This window comes from Tachysurus fulvidraco, chromosome 4 (assembly GCF_022655615.1).
Source record: "Tachysurus fulvidraco isolate hzauxx_2018 chromosome 4, HZAU_PFXX_2.0, whole genome shotgun sequence".
In the NCBI taxonomy this organism is placed as follows: domain Eukaryota; kingdom Metazoa; phylum Chordata; class Actinopteri; order Siluriformes; family Bagridae; genus Tachysurus; species Tachysurus fulvidraco.
The window spans coordinates 15,132,357-15,155,023 of NC_062521.1; the positions used below are offsets into that span (position 1 = coordinate 15,132,357).

General features: G+C 37.7%; 1 protein-coding gene across 3 annotated transcripts in view; it reads left to right on the forward strand.

The window, feature by feature from the left end:
• zgc:171482 (zinc finger protein) overlaps positions 1-22,667 on the forward strand; it is a 68,425-nt gene that overhangs the window by 34,110 nt on the left and 11,648 nt on the right. For 2 of the 3 annotated variants that reach the window (XM_047813039.1, XM_027141826.2), the window contains exons 4-6: positions 5,091-5,250; positions 10,055-10,288; positions 17,187-17,283. In XM_047813039.1, coding sequence (XP_047668995.1) covers positions 5,091-5,250; positions 10,055-10,288; positions 17,187-17,283 — 491 coding nt within the window. Of the gene's footprint in view, positions 1-5,090; positions 5,251-10,054; positions 10,289-10,452; positions 10,739-17,186; positions 17,284-22,667 lie in introns of those variants that run through there. The other variant, XM_027141827.2, reaches the window with a different exon arrangement.

Below are 22,667 nucleotides of genomic sequence, written 5' to 3' on the forward strand. Positions count from 1 at the left end.
TTAGACACACCTTTTTTGCACCGTGAATTTCACATATACTATTCTTCTGGTTATGCCAAAATCGATAACGATCTATATTACCCATCAGCCCTAGCACATCACGCGTTAATTCATTGTTAAGCGTTTGATATTGTTCTGTGTGTGTGTGTGTGTGTGTGTGTGTGTGTGTGTGTGTGTGTGTGTGTGTGTGTGTGTGTGTGTGTGTGTGTGTGTGTGTGTGTGTGTGTTTATGGTTCTAGTTTCATGGTTATGTTTGCGTCTTTGCAGTTCTTTCACAATCAGAGTAAACGTAAAAGTTTTTTTTTCCCAGTTAATCTTCCACTATTCCTTAACAGTCTTAACATGCCATGAGTGTCAGTTTATTTCTGTTAGATGAGTGATTGACAAGCTAATAATGTAGTTAGTTGTGAACAGCATCTTGGAATATGTCACTCTGCATGTGTTTGATATAGTCTAATGTCTGGCAAAATATTTGCACACAAGTAATTATGAACCATGCTCATTAATTTGTAGTGCATCTGGGTGGCAAAGAAACACAAAAAAAACATACTGTAATAAAACGCATGTTGTTTTATTCTTCTGCTGGGGTCAGTTAAATATTATGACATGTTTTACTTCCCCTCCGGTGTGGAGATACGTTCTATATTAGTTACAGTACATGGCATCAGTGAGGTCCAAAGGTCTTGAGAGAACTATTGAAAATATTTGTTTGCATCCTTTTGTAAATAATACAACAATTCGACAACAAGTGAGTGAAAAGTAGAATCTTGGAAATATTAAATGAGTTTTTTAAGTGTTTGATTCGTCCACTTTTTTGCTTCATTGACAGCCTGGTCTCAAGCAGGACTTCACAAGTTCGTGTAAACTAATGATCCGATTTAGATCAAATCCATCAGAGTGCTGTCTGAATATATGCTTCAATAGAGGAGATAAGACATGAGGAAAATCATGAGTACGATACTGAACAGTTCACATGTTCAGTATCATACACTATATTTGCATAGATTTAAATAGAGCCCCAGAAATAGTTCATGATCCTGAATATTATATATTCAAAATATTAAACATCTACTTACATTTGAAATATTTTAGAATACTAAAATGATATGTAGATTCCAATTTGAATTAAGGCAAATGTTCTGAATGTGATCTCAGATTTCTACTGTATGTATTTATGATGAATGAAAACCCCATGTGTTTAATGGTTATCCATGATAAAGAATAATGTGTTCGGCACCAAACACAAGTGAAGATGCTTCCTCCTGATATCCTCTGTTTTCTAGTTCTAGTTCTAGTATGCGTAATATACTGTATAAACTGAGAAAGCTCTCCATGATCAGGGCACTAAGTTGCATCAGGTTTATTTAAGGCTGGCCTCCTTAGTTTTGTAAGTAAGGGTTTAAATGAGGCGACACAGATCTGAGCAGAGCAGAAACCTGGACACATGCCAGACTTAGGGCTGTTTTAGGTCTGATAATAGCCCAGAAATGTCCTTTCTCCAGAGACAGTGAGAGCAGAAACTATGCAAAGCCAACAGGACATCCAGGCTGTATTTATTTTGTAGTGATTTGACCTTAAAAAAGTAATGAAAAGCATGAGGTTTGTCTACTAATGGTTTAAGTAAGGAGCTGGGTTTAGATTCTTGTATCAGCCTAGAGCACTTTTTATGGCAGAGTGACTTAGGGTGCTTTCACACCTGCCTTGTTTAGTCCGGTTGAATCGTACCAGAGTTCGATTGCTCATTTGGTGCGGTTCGTTTGGGCAGGTGAGAATGCAGCAATCGAACTCTGGTGTGGAAAACAAAAGCGGACCAAACAAGCGTACCGAGACCTCCTTGAAGAGGTGGTCTCGGTATGCTTTTAAATGAACTCTGGTACGGTTCGTTTGTTGTGAGAACACGGTCCGAGATCGAATAGACCTAACTGCAAAAAGTATTGCGCATTTTGGACTAAACCAGCTGCTGTAGTGGGTCGTTGGCAATATTTTCGGAAGATAGCATGTCACAGTTTCGCAAAAGTAATGCTCGCCGCCTCCTGAAGTGTCTTGCGATGCGTCTTCGCCGTTTGCAGTGCATTAAAATGATATTTTCAAGCTGCATCCACGCTTCCTTCTGAAAATTAAGACTTTGCATAGAATGCTGTATACAAGCGATGTAGTAGATTACAACCACGAACATAATTGCAGTGCGCAGTCGTCTCTCCATGGTGTACTGTATGTTGTATTGTCCTGTATTTTCCTCTTTTTGTTTACTTCCGGAGTTTCGTTGAAATTTCCCGCACGTTTATTCTGACGAATCGAGAAGCAGTTTAGGAAATACGCTCAAAGACATGTGGCCAATGAGTGATGTGGATGTTATCACATGACTGCATTTTGGTTCGTTTCAACTGGTGCGGAACAGAATGATCAGTGTGGTGTGAAAAGGAACCAAAACTGATAAAAAGCTACAATGTATCATTTTTTTGCTTTTGGCCCGGACCAAATGAACCAAACTATAGGTGTGAAAGCACCCTTACATTTTTTTTTTATTATTTTGCACAACTGATCACTTGTTATGTGTAATTAAGGGCATTGCTTAAGGGCCCAGTGGCAGTTTAGTGGAACTAGGATTTGATACTTACATTACAATCAAACTGATCAATAGTCCAACATCTTTCCCACTAAGCTACCACATCCCCAACATCTTGTTCAACCCAATGGTTCATAATTTGTAATGGATCAGGTTTTATACACTGAAAATACGGAGTATACTGTATATTTAGTCAGATTTAAAAAGTAAATATTATGAATAGTTTCTCACGAAAACTTAGATTTTATTTAAACAAGAATCTGCTGTGAATTGTATGCAGTGGTTATGCAGTGGTTGTGTAGTATTGACGTAATTTATAAAATCAGCAAAAATGACTTTATAAATCCCATAAGGATGTTGGCACTGACAGAAAGACATGACTATACCATTAATTAAACTTTATTAGTTTTAATATGGTGTAATAGTACAGTGGGAAATGCCGCTGCCTTACAGGATCATGGTCATGACCTTGGGCGAGCGTTCAGTTTTATTCCAGAGCTTTGAAAATACAGGATCAAATCATGTTGCCTATTTGAAAACAAATAATGTTAATGCAACAAAACTCATCCTTGTGGAACAGATGTACATATTTGAATTAAGCAAATTTTAATTTACAGCATTTGGGAGATGCCCCTTTTTCAGAGCAACTTACATTCAATCTTAACTTTTACAACTCAGGGCTTAAGGGCCTTGCTCAGGGGCCCAGAAGTAGCAGATTAGTGTAGTTCGGATTTGAACTCACAACCTTTCAAGAGATGATCCAACACCTTTACCACTAAGCTACGACATCAAATTGACAAAAAAAATTTTTTAGGGTGCAATTACCTGCCTCCTGCATCTGATTGAAAGGACCCAGACTCTTGATGAATTAAAATGAGTCGATGTGATCAAATTGGCCTTATGTATACATATAAAATAGATGTGAATAATAAACTGGAAACCAGTGCATAAAACGGTTTGGTTTTCTTCTACCCTTCTGCTCTTGTACTCATAATTGTGGTACAACATACACACAATCTAAGTGTGTTTGATTTATAAACTATTGTCTATTGGGACAGTGATCTGAAGATGTGTATTAGCTTTGGTTTATAAATGATTTATGAGCTTAGTGCTGGCAAACACTGCACGCAAAACACCAGGATTATTTCATATTTCTCATCTCATGGCTTTCTTATAATATAAGGAGCTACTGCTCTGTTGTGCATTCATAAATCACTGGTATCAGTTACATTTTTCGTTGATAATGAGATTTTTAAAGGATAAAAAGAAAAACAACCGAGAAAACAATTAATGTGAGGAAGATATGGTGTTATTTTAACCACACTTTACACCACACAATCAATCACATGTTTGATAGATGATACATTTCATAGCACAAAGATTACCTAACCTTTTTAGAACCATGAAGGTTTCTTTCTCACTTAACTGATAAGAGAAAAATGGTATTCAAACAAACTGTTCTGTAAGAGTCTTTCTTGAGTGTCTTCACAGTGAAATAAATGTTTTTATTATAATATCCCCAAATACTATTTTTTTAATTAAAAATATGCAAATTTAGTCATATTTAATTGCTGTTTATAAAGCATGAATGCATGAGAAAAAGTCAATTTTGGCACAAAAAAAATGCTTAAAATGCTTTTATTTTTAAATTATAGATTTAATTTCTTATGAATCTATATATATATATATATATATATATATATATATATATATATATATATATATATATATATATATATATATATATATATATATTTGTTTGTTTGTGTCACAACCAGAAGAGGATGGAGACAGACCCGTATGCAGGATAGCTTCAAAGGAAAGGGGTTTAATAAATAATAAAGACAACGACATAAAGACGATAATAAAAGCAATACAAATGAAGACACTTAACAAAGACTAGACATGACGAGGGGTAAACGTAACTAATGATTCCGCGCTGCACTCGGCAACGCGGCTCACTTAAATATAAAAAGACACGATGACACAATAAGGATCAGGTGTGAAGACAGGGAGGGGCAGACGAAGGCGGGGCAGACACGTGACGAAGAAGGTAAACAAAAACAGCACGTGGCCAAAAGTCCGGGTTGAGTCCTGACAGTTTGTTTGTTTGTTTAATCATTATTTACTTGTTTATTCTCCCTGTATTGTGTGTTGTATTGCATACTCTTTGTACACAATTGTGTGGCGTGCAGGGAAATTTGTTCAGGGAAATTATGTTGACTTTTCTCCTGACGTTCACTGTGTCAGATCACACACAGATAGCAAGGTTTTTAACAGTGTTTTAATACATTTGGTAAATTTGGAGTCTTGAGTTTGACACGTGTTGCGACGAGAAGAAATAAAAATTGGCCACATTTCAGCAATTTGTTTTGCCAGGCCAACACACACACATCTTAATAAGACCAGTTTGTGTCTTTTCATAGAAAGCTCTATCTCCTTGATGTTAACTCACAACACTTTGTTTCTAAGCGATCTTTTTTTCTCATGATTCTTGAACCTGCCCTTGTCTCTCCTCCTACAGGACAGCGCCGAGAATGAGGTGGACAGGAACAAATGCTGCACGCTCTGCAATATGTTCTTCACATCTGCCATCGTAGCTCAGTCGCACTACCAGGGTAAAACACATGCTAAGAGAGTACGACTTGTTCTGGGAGAGCAGCCCAGCTTACCTACCCCCACAGGTCAGATTAATATGAGCAATGTTTATTCATCATAATTAACATCTGAATATGCTGTGTTCTTCTTGCTGTGGCTTTGATTACTGTAATGTCCCTGTTAGCCAGGGGTTATGCTACGCAATGCACTGGGATATTTAAATTATTTTCTTTCCTATTAAAATTTATTCTTGTATCAACCCTGGAAAGCTGGTCAGTAGAGGCTACATTAGTTGTGGTCAGCAGAGCTCTGGAGCTGCGCAGATAGCATGCAGAGGCGATGATGCACTGTAAAATAGTCAGCAGACGAGAATTAGGTGCCTGATGGTGTGCACTTTCACCAAGCCATGAATCAGAACTGGCCTGTAAATAATGGAGCAGGGGATTGGTGTAGTGTAAAGGTAAATCCTGTGTGGCATGAAGCTCAGGCTGAAGGCATGCTGAGACAAGCAGCCTTTATTTAATACCTCCTGGCCTGATGCTTAACTCAGACTGAACTGAATTCAGGCTCCAGACTGCATGGAGATAATGGATACTGATGGGTTTCACTGGGACATGAGCTCATCAAGACTACTAACTTCTACTAACACACTAATTTCATTTTATTCCTCAGACACGTGACTAAATCTGAAGCTTCATTTATAATTACACTTTGCACTGTAAGTCCTCTATATATCAGTATCAGCGTACAGTATATCGTGCTTTTTGCACCTGCTGCAGGCGAGGGTGAATTCTCACAAGGCCGGTGTGTGACACGGCATCTCAGGTCACATTTGGTGTGAGTATGCACAGGGCTGTCGCTTTCTGACAGCACCATTAATCTTTATGCCAGTGGCAATATCCAAATCCATTCAGCTTTCAATTCCAAAGTGAGCCCAGCAGCAGATAATAGACTAATGCTTTTATGGTTACGCCAATAGATATTATCATATATTGCAATCATTTAAGTGAAACCTGAACCGTTATTTCACAAATTATCACTTTATTTTTTTATTTTCTCTCACAGTGGTACAACACCTTGTATTTAACATCCGTATTCTGCCAAAGCGCACCTTCCCAAAGAGTGTTGCTTCTACATTATCCAACCATTTCATTTATTTACAGTTTAACGCTATAGGAAAGATTGAGCCGGATTATATCAAGAATATTACAGGAATTATAGGAAGAACATTACTCTAACTCCTGTGCATTAACTGAATCTCACACCGTGATTAACAAGGTATATCTAGATTTTACTCTAGGAACATTCTCTATAATGTGGAATGATTTCCCGTTTATTATTTCCGTCGGCTATTATGGAAAACAGTAAATTTACCTAAAACATTTCCCGGTATGCCGTATTAAAAAGCTGTCGAAACAAAGTGTTTAACAATAAATGGAAGCATGAAACAATACTGAGAGGAAATGCTGAGAAAAGATGTGGATGTGTATTATGACTTGATGTCATGCGTTTACAACGGAAAGCGTAAATGCCTCCTCTGTGCCCCGAGGGAGCATCTGACAACTGAACAGCGTAATCCTCATTCTGATTTAATTATTGTCAGCTCAGTTTTGTAAGTTTTTTTTTTTTTCAATTAATCAGTACACTGTAGTATTTTTTTTCAATTACACAGTAATTACCATATGATTGTCATGCATGTTTATCTGTTTTTAAAGCATTCATGCTGTGCCAAAGTGGCCACAATGAACATCCTAACATTTATAGTACTGTACAGAAATGTGTATCCGTTTTTCACATGTAACTGTTGAAACTAATATTGATCACATACATGTACTTTTTGCAATAATGCCTCAGATGATAAGCATTATACAAATTGCATTAAATACCAAATAAACCAACACCGGCCTGCTTAACATATTCACAGGCATTAAATGCCTCAGTTTTCCCAAACAGTGTAATCGCTTTAATACCATTTTCTCATCAAAAGACACATTCATGATCACAAAAAAAGCCTATTCCTATTAAAGTAACCATGGAGTGTATTCAAATAGAGAATGAAAGGAAAATAAAGACAAGTGCAATCAGTAGAAAGGTTTGTGGTAATGATGTAATATGTGGACTGGAGTTGATGCTTATGTCGATTGTGGATCTGAATCGGAGGAGTTCGATGTAACATTTGCACAATAAATGTGCTGTAAATATTAGAAGTGACAGTGTGTTTTGCGAAGTTTAGGGTCATACTAATGAAGGGTCAGCTTGAAAAAGATGTATGTGTTGTACTGTATGGAACAGAGAAGAGGAGAGAATGCTATTTAAGTTATTCTGATTGATAGGTAAACGTACCACACGTCCACAAGCAGTGACTGATGATTAGTATAAAAAGCCATGTCGACGTCTCAATCACAGTATAGTTCAACTATAATTGTGTTTAATGGGCCTCTTTTATGGACTGGTATGTTATACATATAGCAATTAAGCCATACATTAGTAACTAAGTGCCTGGTGTCATTGTGGCACAGATGGGTTTATTCACTCAGTATGAATGTTGTCTGCACTTTAGCAATAATTTGTTTGCTGTGGGTTTCAAAACTAAATCTTCAATCGTCACTTAATGTTGACATTACTATGGTTTTATATATATATATATATAAACCCTGGATCCGTGATAGTGAGACGGAATTAATTTCCGAAGCAAGCTTCAATCACCTCAGACTTTATGACTGGAAATGAGCCAGTGCTGGCGAAAGCTGTGAGTTGTTGTGCTAAAACTTGGCAGCACCGTGGGTAGGTTTGTTTCTATTTAATCACAAAGTGGCACATTTGTTTTCATGTAGTTCACTCAGTGGCCATATTTGATTATGCTCTATTTCAAAGACAGTACAAAGATGCCTAACACTTATAGGGAAGATGGAATATATTCAGCCTGTCAATGATATTAAGCTCAATTTTCATTCATCAGGCTGCAATTTTTTGCAAGCTAGACGTCAAGGCTAGACAAGCAGAACATTCTTCATCAACATGTACATCTGTTACATTGAGTTTTACTTTAAACTCCTTTAATACTTTTATACGCTATACTTTTCTTTTAGGCAGAGTTGAATTAGGGGGAGAAATTATGTTTTAAATGTAATGCAGACTCAATCTATAAATCGATATGAGTTTATAATCAGAGTTTTAGAACAGAGTGATAGTGTTGTTGATGCTAAAAGGCATCTTTGAAACAGTAAAACAAAGTAGAGGGCAAGCAAATTTAGGAGAGATTAAATTCAAGAGTACATTTATGAAAATGAACACTCAGAGCTCAGAACAGGTGAGCCTTGGTGGTGACAGTTGAAGCTTTGTAATAAAGATTGCTTCAAGAATGAGTTAAGTGGCCACTCTGTTATCATCTCACTGCCTTCCATCTGCACTATAAACTCATCCTCTCACATATACAGTACCACCATGCATCACCAGGCTTTCTCAGCAAAAAGCTCTGCCTCGTGCATTGTACATACAGCAAGAGATGTGTGAGAGAGAGAGAGAGAGAGAGAGAGAGAGAGAGAGAGAGAGAGAGAGAGAGAGAGAGAGAGAGACAGAGAGAGACAGAGAGAGAGAGACAGCCAGAGAGAGAGAGAAAGAGAGAGAGAGCAATTTTCCTCTCTTCTCTTTCAAGCTGACCTGAAAGGTCACAGTGAAGGAGTAAACCTTCCTCTCTCATTTCCCTTTTATCCTTCTAACAATTGGATAAAATTTCTATTTTATTCTTGGTTTATTTTTAATAACAGGAGACATCTTCCTAACACCATGCAGGAGTAATGAAATCTCTTACTGCAAAAGAAAGCTTGCCGAAAACTCCATTTGATCTATTCACATTGGTTTGAATCATCTCACTTATAACAGCATTGTGGGTGGTGAGAGGAGGAGAGAGAAGCATACTAGCTGTAACTATGTGTTCTTGGCTTTGTGTTGGTTCAGCATGACTAACTAATGAAGTAAATGCACAAAGCACAACCTTGACAACCAAAACATGTGACATTCAGTCTCAGAAATTAAACAGCGTATCCCTCATTATGAAGCATACATTTATGCCATGCTCAGTTATCATTGGTTCAAGGATTATTCAAAGTCTGTGGTTAGTGTCTTTTCAGCCAGTCTTCTGAGCATTATGAAAATATTAGCATATATACACATATTTGCATGCAGAGAGCCAGCATATTTACGCTAGCTAATTTTGTTTTGATCTGCGCAAACATCTTTTTTTTAAACATGATCCCGACAGGTCATTGTAGCACTGGTGTAATGTATGTCTCAGTAGAGGTGCCACAGATGCGCTTTAAATGGAGTGTACACACAGTGCTATATTTGAGACCTTATAAATGCTGAAGATTTCTTTCAGTCCACATTGATATCCTAGCAACCACTGCTGCGTGCCTGGCAACCTACACTAGGCTGCATTTGCAGTGCCTTCTTGATTTTTTTGGCACTTTGTTTTTGTGCTCTACCTGCTTCGTAAGTATCTTGTGTAAATTAGAAATTAGTCTTTAATTTTATGCTCCAGCAGATGCAGGTTCTGTCCTGCCTTTAAAGACAGATGAACCTGCAATGGTGTCAAGGCCTGTGGGCTCTTTTGGGACTCGTAACCATGGTAACAAGTCTGTAGTAACATAGAGAGTGGGTCACCTGCAAGACTTCTGTACTCCGCTTCAAAAAAAAAAAAAATGGATGGAAATTCCCAAACATGCACAGAAACATGTCTCTGGAGAGGTGCAGGTGTTCTGCTAACCTACATCTCATTTCAGTGTTACTGCTTTAACAATGCTCCAGTGAGTACGTGTATATGACTTAATAAGCGATGCATCGCAAGCATAAAGATTGAGAAACTGAGCTGTCATAACCTTCCCTCTACAGATTCAACTGCAAGCACCCCTCAGGCTACAGACCCAGCACCGCCACCTTCACCCTCATGGCCCTCCATGGGCAACAATGGAGAAGCAGGCAAGTACTGCTGTCTGTGTGGTGCTTGGTTCAACAATCCACTGATGGCACAGCAACATTACGAAGGCAAGAAACACAAAAGAAATGCAGCAAGAGCACGACTCCTGGAGCAGCTGGCAGGCAGTCTGGATGCTGCCGAGAGCAGAGGTGAGTTGGGTTTGAGGGCTGAGGCAGCTTGCCAAGGCAGAAGGAAAAGGGGAGAAAGGAGAACAATTTGGAATGTAGAGCAGAAAAGGAATGAAAATTTTTTATATTTAGTAGAAAAATGTGTATATTTAGATGAGCTAAATGGCAGGGCTCTGAGTTACTAGGGTCACTGGCTTGAAGTCCGAGACTGGGAAAATTGACAGCTGCTCGGGGGTCCAGGCTGTCACTGTTGGACCCTTGGACAAGGCTCTCAACTCTATCTGCTCCACAGACACCCTATCATATGTCCCTGTGCCCTGATCCCACTTCCTAACAATCTGGAATATGTGAAGATAGAAAGAATTTCACTGTACTGTAATGTACTGTATACGTGAAAAATAAAGGCGAACTTTTCTTTCAGTGGTGAAAGACCAACTTCATTTTAACAGATGCTCTACACCCATGTTTTAATATAGTGTAGCCTTTAGGTAACCAAGACAGTCAACACTGTACTTAATATTTATAATAATAATACTGTCCCTGTATTTCACTGCCAGCGAAAAAGGGATAGAATAAAAATGTGATCTATCTGACGGCCACCGTCTAGAAGTCCTAGACTGGGAAAATAGACTGCTGCTGTAGGGTATCAGTGTCACTGTCTTCCCTGCTGGGGTAACAGGTGGCATCAAGGGTAACTAAAACACATTTTCACCAACCAATAGGCATTCGTCATCCATTTTATTAACTTCCAAAGATAGATAGGTTCTTATTACTACATACTAGGTATCACTGCTCAATGAGATTATTTTCTATTATGCTTTAGGAAAAAAATATTTGTTTTGTGTTTGTGTTTGTTAAAATTCACCTCCGTAATCAAAGCTCAGTGTTCATCAAGCATCAGCATACTGGAATGTTTGTCAAAGATCCAGCAAGACATCGTCCAAAGACAGCTTACAGAGGGTCAACAGATATATGGTGATCGTTTCTAAAGACAGAAACACCACAAGCTGGATATATAAAAGGTGTGAGCCAAGAAGTCATAATTAATTTTCACAGCTGATCTGAAATCAAGTCTGGTATAGATATTCTAAGGGATTTCAATGTTGTCAGGGAATATATTATTTGTATCTGCACCAACAGGACATATTCTATTTGAAGAGAACATACAGCAACCATGCAGAGCATTCTGGTTGTCAAAGATGCTTCTGAAATAGTCAGATAAACAAGCATCTTAAAAATCTCGAACTCTAGAATCATGCTGTAGGCAGCAACCAAATGGACTGATGTCCTTGTTTATAGCATTCCACTGTGAATGTCACCTTCTATTTAAATCTCACCAGAAATATTTGCTGTTGATTACAACACCCTGCAACGGGAGAACGCACAAGTCTAACGCCTCTAAACTGGTGTTGTTGGAACAGCTGAATTTAGGCTGAGAAACGACATAGCTCATCCTCTCTGTCTAATCAAAGTGAGGGAGATCTGCTAAGATTCATCTTCTCTTTGTGCTGCTAAACCTGAGCATGGCTCTCCCAAAACCTTGTCACCTTGAGTTTGGCTGCTCCTTAGGGTACTGTCAGAGCTCAGCAAGCATGCCACATCTCATTCATCATCCTCATTAGAAGCCCACAACATGAAGGTGTAGTGTGTGTGAGCAGAATGCACATAAAAACACAGACACAAGTATGAAGCACTACATCGCTTTTATCTTTCCATGAGTGTGGTTTGTTTGAGAGCCCGTGGCTCATTTAGAAGACCTCCCACTTGTTCAAGCCATCAGTGAAGTGACTGCTGGGAGATTACAGCCTGGTCTGTTTATGTGAAAGCCATTTCAGCATAATAACCTTCTTACTGAGGTTTATTTTGATGTTGAGATCATGGGGAACTTGCTGGTGTGAAGAAGGTATTAATTTCCCCTAAGTATAAAGGAGAGTTTGACATCCTTATGGGAAACACCACACATATCATTTGGACTTACAGATATTTACCAAATGTAAAATTCTTTAAAAAAAAAAAAAAAAAAAAAGTAAAGAAAAAAAAAGTAAAAAAAAAAAAATTGTCCCTCTCATGAAAAAATTCTGCCATGCTTTTTTTTTTTGTATTAAATGTACACGGTATGAGAAAAAAGAAGTGATGCTATAGTGATGTTTTATATCTATGGTAATGACTTAAAGCAGCATCTTAAAGCAGAAACGTATTCTTAACTGAATGCATCCAAAACAGACGAGAAACAGATGCCAAGACTGAGTGATCAGTTCACCGAAGACAGGTCTGAAATGCAGTGGAATTTGTAGCTTTGAAGCAAATTGCTCAAGGAAAAACAAAAATAAATTGAAGACTGCTCTTTTAATCTCTGTTTGTCTCCAGATGGCTCGTACTGTTACTATTGCTTGTGTGGTTCACTGTGCTCTCAGATTACAGTACAAACAGTCTAGTTATCTGGAGATATGGCTATTGTTGAACAACTACAAGCAACCGAATACCAATAAATACAATCAATGTGTATCCATTTTTTATTGCAACCTGCTTGATCATCAAACATTGTGTTTGACATTGCTATTCATATAAACTCTTTGTAAATACAGTATAGTGTGGCTATGCTGACACAGACCAGACCCTCGCTTACAGTTGTTAACTAGGTTACAGTTTAAACCTGGTCTGTGTAATGAACTGCCCCATCTGCCTTGGCCTACAGAAGCTAGCTCGCTCTCTTCAGATTCACTGATGAAGTGAACCTCTCACCTGCCTCTTAAAAGGCCTGGATGACTTATTACTGTGATGGAGAGGAAACAGAATGAGTGAGTCTCTCCACTCCATGGGATACAGCATCACATTAATGTGTTGCATTACAAATGTCATCTTGGTTCTATGAACAAGAGCGCATGTCAAAAGTCAGCCCACACACTTTATGTATATACTACATAAATACTACATAAATATATATATACTGTATCTTTCAGCATAATTCGGCATTCTGGTCAAGAAATTGGGACGATTTCCTTTATCGAGGTATGAGATGTAAACTATGAATAGGAATCGATTGCTCAAAAATGAACAGATAATGTATTGCAAATACAGATATGAATAAAAAGCAGAAATCCTTTTTTTTTTTTTTTATAAAGCTTTCTTAGAAAGGTTCACAAGGCCTCATTGTTAAGACCAGTGGTGGTTTCAATTAGGTTATAGCTTGTGTTTTTGAAAATAGATACAAGAAATTTTAATAGAATTTTTTTCCAGACACAAAACTGTGAGCCCAATATGGAAAAAACTGTCCTTCTAACATCTCATATCCATTTCGGGTTTAATTCTGCATATAAACGCATATGCAAATATTTGAAACAGATTTGCAACGTGCTCAATCAAGGTTTACTTAGTTTTACTCTATACACTAATGTGACTAAATGCACTTTGATGTATTTTACTTTATTGTGCCAGTCCTGAAAAAGGGAGAAGTAGATGAGAAGGAGATTGAATATGAATATGCAGCTCTGAAGCAAATGAGTCTTAAATGAATGCATCCAAAACAAATAAAGTGCCAAGATGGAGCTATCACCTCTCTTTCCTTGTCAGTTTATTCAAGACAAGTCAGAAATGCAGTGGAATTCTTCATGTTTTTTTTTTGTTTTGTTTTGTTTTTGTTTTGTTTTTTCTTGGCTTTCTAGCAAATTACCAAAGTAAAGGTTTTAGATTGATGACCCACTTGACTGAAAATAAGAGTTTTTTTGCCACCAGCCAACACTCATCAGCAAATTTTCATCTACATCCTGTGAACATTTATCAGCCTGGGTTCTCTCCCTCCTTCTTATTCTCAGCATGGTTCTTTCAGTCATGTGGGGCAGTTTAACTACCAGCAATCTGAAATTGCCATGGTGTCTTGCTAGTCTGGTTTATTAGCATCATACTGTGAGGTCATTAGCTGCCCACCATGCAGGAAACATTCATTAAAGAGTGATTATTAACATCAATAAATAATTAATCCTGCTATTAATGAAATGTTGTTTCAGTCATATATGTTATAGAGGCTAATTTTGATATTCTTTCTGCTGAGTATTTAATCCATTTAGATTTTAATGTGAAGTCCATATGCCATATTAATATGAATAAACCATAATTTATAGGCCCTCATCACAATTATGAGGATAAAACCAAAGGCACTGTGCATTATGTGCTCACTGGAGGTTCTCTGGACAAAAAGCTATTAAATGAACATTATTTCCCATTTCAGTGATACAGTAATCTCTGTTCAAAGATAAACTTCACTGTAAAAATATCTTAACTGTTCTAGAAAATATTATACTGTTATACGTATATACACTATATGACCAAATGTTTGTGGACACATCTTAGTTCTCCCTCCTCTTATGGGAAGGCTTTCCACTAGATATCGAAGTGTTTCTATGGGGATTTGCTTGTTTCCCCCACATGAGCATTAGTGAGGTCAGACCCTGACAGTAGGCTTGTTGCACAGCCAACATTCAATTCAGTTCATTCATTCATTCATTCATTCATTTTTTACCGCTTATCCGAACTTCTCGGGTCACGGGGAGCCTGTTCCTATCTTAGGCGTCATTGGGCATCAAGGCAGGATACACCCTGGACGGAGTGCCAACCCATCGCAGGGCACACACACACTCTCATTCACTCACGCAATCACACACTATGGACAATTTTCCAGAGATGCCAATCAACCTACCATGCATGTCTTTGGACCAGGAGAGGAAACTGGAGTACCCAGAGGAAACCCCCGAGGCACGGGGAGAACATGCAAACTCCACACACACAAGTCGGAGGCGGGAATCGAACCCCAACCCTGGAGGTGTGAGGCGAACATGCTAACCACTAAGCCACCGTGCCCCCCTTCAATTCAATTCAATTCAATTTATTTGTATAGCTCTTTTAACAATCCACATTGTTTCAAAGCAGCTTTACAGAAATAGTAATAAATAATTAAAAATAATTATAAAAATAAATTTTAAGTTTAAAATTAAGCTACTATATATCTCTAACATCTATCCCTAATGAGCAAGCCAGAAGCAATGTTGGCGACAAAAAACTACCTGAGATGACATGAAGAAACCCTGAGTGTAAACAGGCTCAGAAGGGAACCCATTTTCATTTGGGTAACACTGGGTACTAATGGGTCAGCGCAAACTCTGAGTTCACCATGGACCTGACACTTATTCCTTCCTGCTAAAGTCTTCAAATGATTGCTGATAAAGATCAGACCATAAAGCTGACTGACACAACATTTGTTCAAAGAAGGCATTAAAATGTCTCCAGGTGGCCTCATTCACAACAATCCCATGAGTCACTGGCTGACCATGCAGATCAATCCTCGGCAGGGTGACCACCAGGTGACGAGACACCAACCGGGGTAGAACGTCACGATTGACGAAGTAAGTCTGTAAGAAGAGACGATTCCAATTCCAATTCATCCTAATGGTCTACACTGGGGTTGCAGGCAGGGCTCTGTGCAGGCCACCTAAGTTCTTCCACTTCAACCTTGGCAAACCATTTCTCCATGGACGGTGTGAGCATGGCAACACTGTCATATTATAGTATGTTTGGGCCCCAGAGAAGTTGTAATTCTTCAGCAAACAAGGACCATCCAGGAATTGAATATGGGTGTAACAATCAGGTGTCAACAAAATTTTGGTCACATAGTGTAGAAACTGCCATGTACTCATATAGTGTATACTGTAGGTACTATATTGTATTTGAGTTTTTAATGTATTTTAAATCATTACACTAAATATAGACATAATCCTGGCTGGTATAGGCTGTGATTTTTTGGGTGCCATTCATTTCCATTACACATACAAAAACATTTGCTTCAAAAGCCATTAGTGATCCAAAGTACTTAAGCAGTGTAATCACCAAGTAATTTAGGAGAATATATCAGCAGCTTTTTTGGGATACGGGCGCTGAAGAATGTTCAATAGCAATAAATGTCTTAGTTATCTGAAATAACTCAGCAGATGTCTTACAGAAATGAAGCCACTACATGTAGCCACGTGGTTTGCCCATATGTGACGAATGAGTGTTGCTGCACTCATTCTGCTCATCTTCTCAGCTCTCGCTCTTTCCATCTCATGTGCTCCTTTATTCTTTTCATCCATCTATCTATTTTTTAGGCCACTGCTGTTCTTTACCACCTGCAAACCCCTTAATTAGCACGCATCTGTTTTGCCTTCATTGCATGGCTGCACACATGCTTTCTCTTTGTTCTGCTAAACCAGCCAATCAATTTTCCTCTCGAGTCAAAAGTTGAGTGGAACAAAAATGAATTTTCAAATGCTAATGGGGTTGAAAATAATTAATTTTATAGGAATTGATTAGTGATATCTGCTGTCATAATTATCACATTCTAAATGACATTGATATGGTCAATTGATACAATACAATACACAAACTTTTATTATTATTATTATTATTATTATTATTATTATTATTATTATTATTATTATTATTATTATTATTATTATATACATCTGCATTATTAAGTAATCCAGATGTTTCATGCATGTTGTGTTATTCTTGTTCCTCATGGGTTTCCACTTAATCACTGTATTTTTCACCTCCCGCATGTGTAGGCTAAATTGTCTGTAGTGTGCGAATGATTGTGCAAGTGTTTGTTTGAATGTGGACTGAGGTACACTAGCATCCTGTCTAGGGTGTTCCATGTGTTTGTGACCTGAGTCTCTGTCCCACTAGGATAAGTGGTGTGAATGGATGGATGGGTGGATGGATGGATGGATGGATGGAGAGATGGATGGATGGAGGTTTCATCACAAATTGGAGCAGTCATCCAAACTATAACAAAAATAAACTGAGATTTATGTTGATGCAGAAGAATTCACCACAGGGTCTTTAACAATAAAGGTAATGTTTTGTTTCTTTTTGTTCATGTGTATTATAGGCCTGCGTAGCAGCTACTCATGCAGCATATGTAATGTGGTTTTGAACTCCATTGAGCAGTACTATGCACACCTCCAGGGCTCAAAACACCAAAACAAGTAAGTGAAATTCACAAATCTAACTGTGATGTTGTGACTGAACCCTGTTTATCATTTTTATGATTTTTATTTTTTTTTTTAAACAAGTGAACTCTTCTGCCTCCACAACATGTCTTATGTAGTCATTCTTTTTAAAGTTTCTTTAAATTTGAAGTGAACTTTGATTATCCTTCTTTTTAAAACTGACCAGGGTAATATTGGTTCTTCAGTTGACTAGATGAAGCTGAGTGGGTGATGGTGGCCTACCAGAATTTACACCTCCACTGTGATAAATGAAAGCCAGATCAAACATCTTTTCTTTACACAGGCAAACAAGACTAGAGTAAAAAAACTCATTCGAGTCAGTACAAATTGGAGAACTGCCACTGATCAAAACTACTGCTACTGATTGGCTTCCTCTTTAATTATGGGCACAAAAAACATGCCATTTTCTATTACTGTATGTTTTAAATCGACTAGTGAGTTCACCACCATCATTCAGAAAGGAATCAGAAAGAAATCTGAAGGGATGTGACTGAAAGATGGCATGAGAGTGAGTGCAAATATGTGAGATATAAAAAGAGAGAGACAATGAGAGTAGGAGAAACCCTGCTGTGTACAGTAAATCCGTGACACGTTGTCTTTAATAGGTCAGACAAACACTATTTCTGGCCTATTTTGAAGTACTGTGTATGTAGGCTCTACACTCTAGACTAGACTCTGCTTAAGCACACAGATGTACACACAAAGACACACACACACACGATTGTCTTACTGTCCTTTTGGGTACCTTTTGCTGACAATTCTTATTGCAGCTAAGTAATGCTATGAATGTAACTAAGTCTAACCCTGACATTTATCACAGAAGCAGTACTGTGTTGATAGACCAAAGGTCAAAACTGTCAAATAAGTCTATCCATGAGGGGACATTTGGTGCCCACCAGTTCCCACACAGACCCCCCGTATTAAACACTCACAAACACACACACACACACACACACACACACACACACACACACACACACACACACACACACACGCATGCACACACTACCTGTATTTAAACACTGCATTTAACATGCCAGCAGTGCAGTAGAGGCAGAGGAGGACATACGCTGAAAACCAAATCATCACTGCCTTCTATCACCTTCCACTCATTCACTGCAAATCCAGTTACATCCTCCCTAATGAGAAATCATTAAAGACAGAAGTATATTCACGAAACAGTAAGGTACATTCATTCTAACAGGTCCAATTGCAATCCTGTCACCTAAATACAATGCAAGTCTACAGTATGTGTATGTTTATGCATTAATATACAAAAGAGACTTGTTTTCCACAGAGGACTCTTTTTTTTTTTTTTAACACCTCCTCAGTGACTCAGTGAAGCATGATGGTGCTGAGTAGAATAAACAGACCTCAGATCTTTGCCCAGATACAAGTATTTATAAGATGGAGTCTATTTAATTAAAATCATTTGGGGAAAAAAAAATCAGGCAAAATTAGGATCCCAATTGTATGCCGTAAATTGCCAGATTTTTACTCCTCAATTCTAATCATTGAAGTTGAGTGAAGATTGTGAAGATCATTTTGTTTAACATCTTGAAATATCCAACACAAGGGTATTACATTTCTTAGGCATCTTAACAGCAATTGACATAACACACAACTCAAAGGTCTTACTGTAGTAGCAAATTTACTCAGAAGCATGTTCAAAACACAATACACTACATAAACACCCTGGGTCTGGTTTAGCGAACAGAAATATATATATATATATATATATATATATATATATATATATATATATATATATATATATATATATATATATATATATATATATATGCCTACACATTCCTGCACCTAGAATCTTATTTATTATAGGTTCAACTGGTTCATAAGGATGTGTGCAGATTTACACACACCCCTGACCATGCAAGAGCTGCAAACCCCTAGTGGGAGAAAATTGTAATCACGAGTAAACTGATTATAAGGAGCTCTCCTCCTACTTGTTGTCAGTCATATCTGCATAATTGACAGAGTAATTACCAATTTCAGTGCTCACATGGTGCAGGCAGGCATCACAGATGAAATGTAAAGTAAAATGTTATAAAAGGCACATCTAAAGATTGATTGGGATGATTGCTTGAACACACAGCCTTACACAGAGAACTTTTTCTTTAAAGAGTAAAGGAAACTCTATGAGAGCTGATGAGTGGCTCATCATTCCAGTTCATTTGCCCAGTGCTGATTTAGTTAATCACTGTTCTACAGTTGTTTAGGCATTTCAAAGAAAAATTAGAGCCAGTTCTGGCATTTTCAACCCATCTGAGGGCCAAATAATGATATTCTATTCATTCATATGCCTCATGCTGGAACATCTCCCAATATGGCAGCAGAAAGGATAATGTGGGATTTTCACACAGTTGCAGTTTTTCTAATGTAGCCAAAAAAAAATAAAAATCGCAATTTATTTCTTAGACAAACTATGTGTAAAAGTGCCTAATAAGCCATGTTTGTTGTGCTCTACTTTAAAATAACAGTTCATCTTCTTAGGTCTTTATATATATTTGTAAAAGGAATTTGTTTATGCTGATTTCGGGTGTTTTACAGTAATTGTTCACACGAGTGTGATTATGAATGCAGAGTAGGTTAGAATATGAATATGTATTATTTATCACCATTGTCAGATGACAGAGAAAGTGACAGTGGTTTTATTTAAAATAACGAGTGACAAATCCAAAACACAATATTAATCATAAAATCCAATGTCATGTGGAAGGTCAGGCGATGTACAAACAGGCGTTCAATCATGAAATCAACTTTGATCGGAAATTGCGAAAATGTATCGAAAGACTTTGTACATCAGATGATAAAAAGAGCTGAACAAATACTTGGCAAAGAGTCTGAGTTTTCAACATGCTCATGTGGTATGGTGATGATTGTGTTGAGGATTGTGCAATCAGTTATCAGGTGAACCAGAGCATGTGGCCTGAGAGATGGAGTCTGTGGTAGCCATTTTTGTAGTCGGAGGTGCGTTCAGAATACAGATTACGTCGGCATGATAAACAGCTGTGTATGTGCACATGTGATAAATGCCAATTTCCTTATACTGTATATTCTGCCATTTCTTACACACCAATTTAGAGCATTGATCACCCATTGCCTGGGGTTTAATGGCAGAGATAAACAGACTGAAGATCATCACTTATTCGTTTAAAAGAAAAAGAAATTCTAAAAAAAAAAAAAAAAATCACCCAAGAAAAAGGTAAGCAGTTTGCAAGACACATGTGAGAGGATGTCATCGCTCTCAAAAAAAGAGTGGAAAATCAGTCCAAATTTAAAACCACTCATATTTGAGTGAGTGTAAAGGAATGACGCTCTTACATGAAATGACTATGCTCTTGACTACTGGCAGTAAAATTACACCATATGTGTACTCTACAGTTTATGCTTCCTGACTGTTGCCAGCTTTCCCTACAGTAATTGTTTTGAAGTGCAATAGTACTAGTTGGTTTGAAAAATGTTTATATTCATTCATTTCACCTACCGTCTGTTGATTTTCTAAAAACCATTGAGAAGAAACTTATCAAATCAAGACCCCAGACATCAATATGTTATGTAATCATCACGCTGAAGTAGATTCGGTACAAAGATATATAACTAAATGACGTACTATACACTATGCACCATCTAGTGTATGAATTTTAGAAGTGTAGTGTCATCTCAATTACAGTTTTTTTTTTTTACTGATTGGAAGCACAAGCCATTTCCCAGTTACAGTAATTGCAAATGATGCCAAATGTGGAAAGTATGGGAAATTTTTAAAACTAAATCACAGAACGTGGACAAATAAGATTAGTACGATGTCTTGTCTAACAGTGTGTCATCAACCATTTTGAAAATACTCATCCAGCCTCAGTGCCTGTAGCCTTGCACTTCTTCCATCGTGGAAGCATTGCTGCGAGTGAGTGACGTGACGTGACATACGGCTAAGTATGGTGACCCATACTCAGAATTCGTTCTCTGCATTTAACCCATCCAAAGTGCACACACACAGCAGTGAACACACACACACACCGTGAACACACACGCAGAGCAGTGGGCAGCCATTTATGCTGCGGCGCCCGTGGGAGCAGTTGGGGGGTTTGGTGCCTTGCTCAAGGGCATCTCGGTCGTGGCCGGCCCGAGACTCGAACCCACAACCTTTGGGTTACGAATCAGACTCTAAAACCATTAGGCCACAACTGCCTAATGAGTGCATGAAGCATCCAACATTCCGAACTTTATTTTTGGGTTGAATAACTGCATCATCCCATAGCTTCGATACAAGTGCACTTGTTATTTTGAATGTGAACACATTAATCTCTCTATTTATAATTCAAAATAGCATAGAATAGATACATACAGTAGGTATGCCATTTGGGATGCACCTATAGAGCTTCATGGAAGATAAATTTCTGTTATAAAAGTAATGAAGAAGAAGATTATCATCCTAGTACATTTGTCCTTAATGTAACGTGAGTTGTAAAAGTTTTTTTTGTTTGTTTGTTTTTTTAATACTACTGTTAAACAAACCGGGGTATATTCAGTATAAAGGAACTGGTACTAATGTGGAAGAAAACCAAGAAGTGTATCAGTCTAAAACAAGTAATACATTAATCATATCTTCTTATCCAACTGTGACATTGCTATAGGGGAAGTTTCCAATGTTTTTTTTTGTTTTTTTTTACGCTACAGAAAAAAAAATCGTTAATAAATTAACTAGTACCATGAACTGAACTAATTGTTTTGTGTTATGTGTAATAATGCACATTTTTTCCACTTGGATACTATTTTATACTGGTTTACGTTTTAAACAGGTGAAAAAATACAGAATGTCCCCACTTTTGCGATGTTGCACTTTGTTAATGATCTTTTGCCAGTTTCCCCTAGCACATCATATTTATTTCTCATTTTGCGATTCCATGAGGAGTAACATCGACAGTGTGTGTCAGCTATTATTATCCCACTGCAAAATGGGTTAAAAAAAATGCAATAAATATTTCCTCTGAGTTGACAGAAAGCTGTCACATACATGCTGTGCACATCTGCGCTAAATTACTAGCTGTCAATAACACAGATCCTGAGGTGCTTTGTTGCTGTCGTCAAATTAAAGTGTACATCGAAAGAGTTGAAATGTTCAGATGTAAATACATCACAAGTCTCACTAAAGAGGGCAATGTTTGGGTGATCATGTCAAGGCAGGGTGTGTGTTTCTGGTTCAGCAACATCCAGTGCAGTTTTATAGCAGCAGTGTTATTTCTCTCAGCTCGGGAAAATGATCTATTTGAGGTGGAGTGCTCTCATGCAGATACACATCACACACAGACCATTCTAATACCATGTCTCTTTGTGGCCTG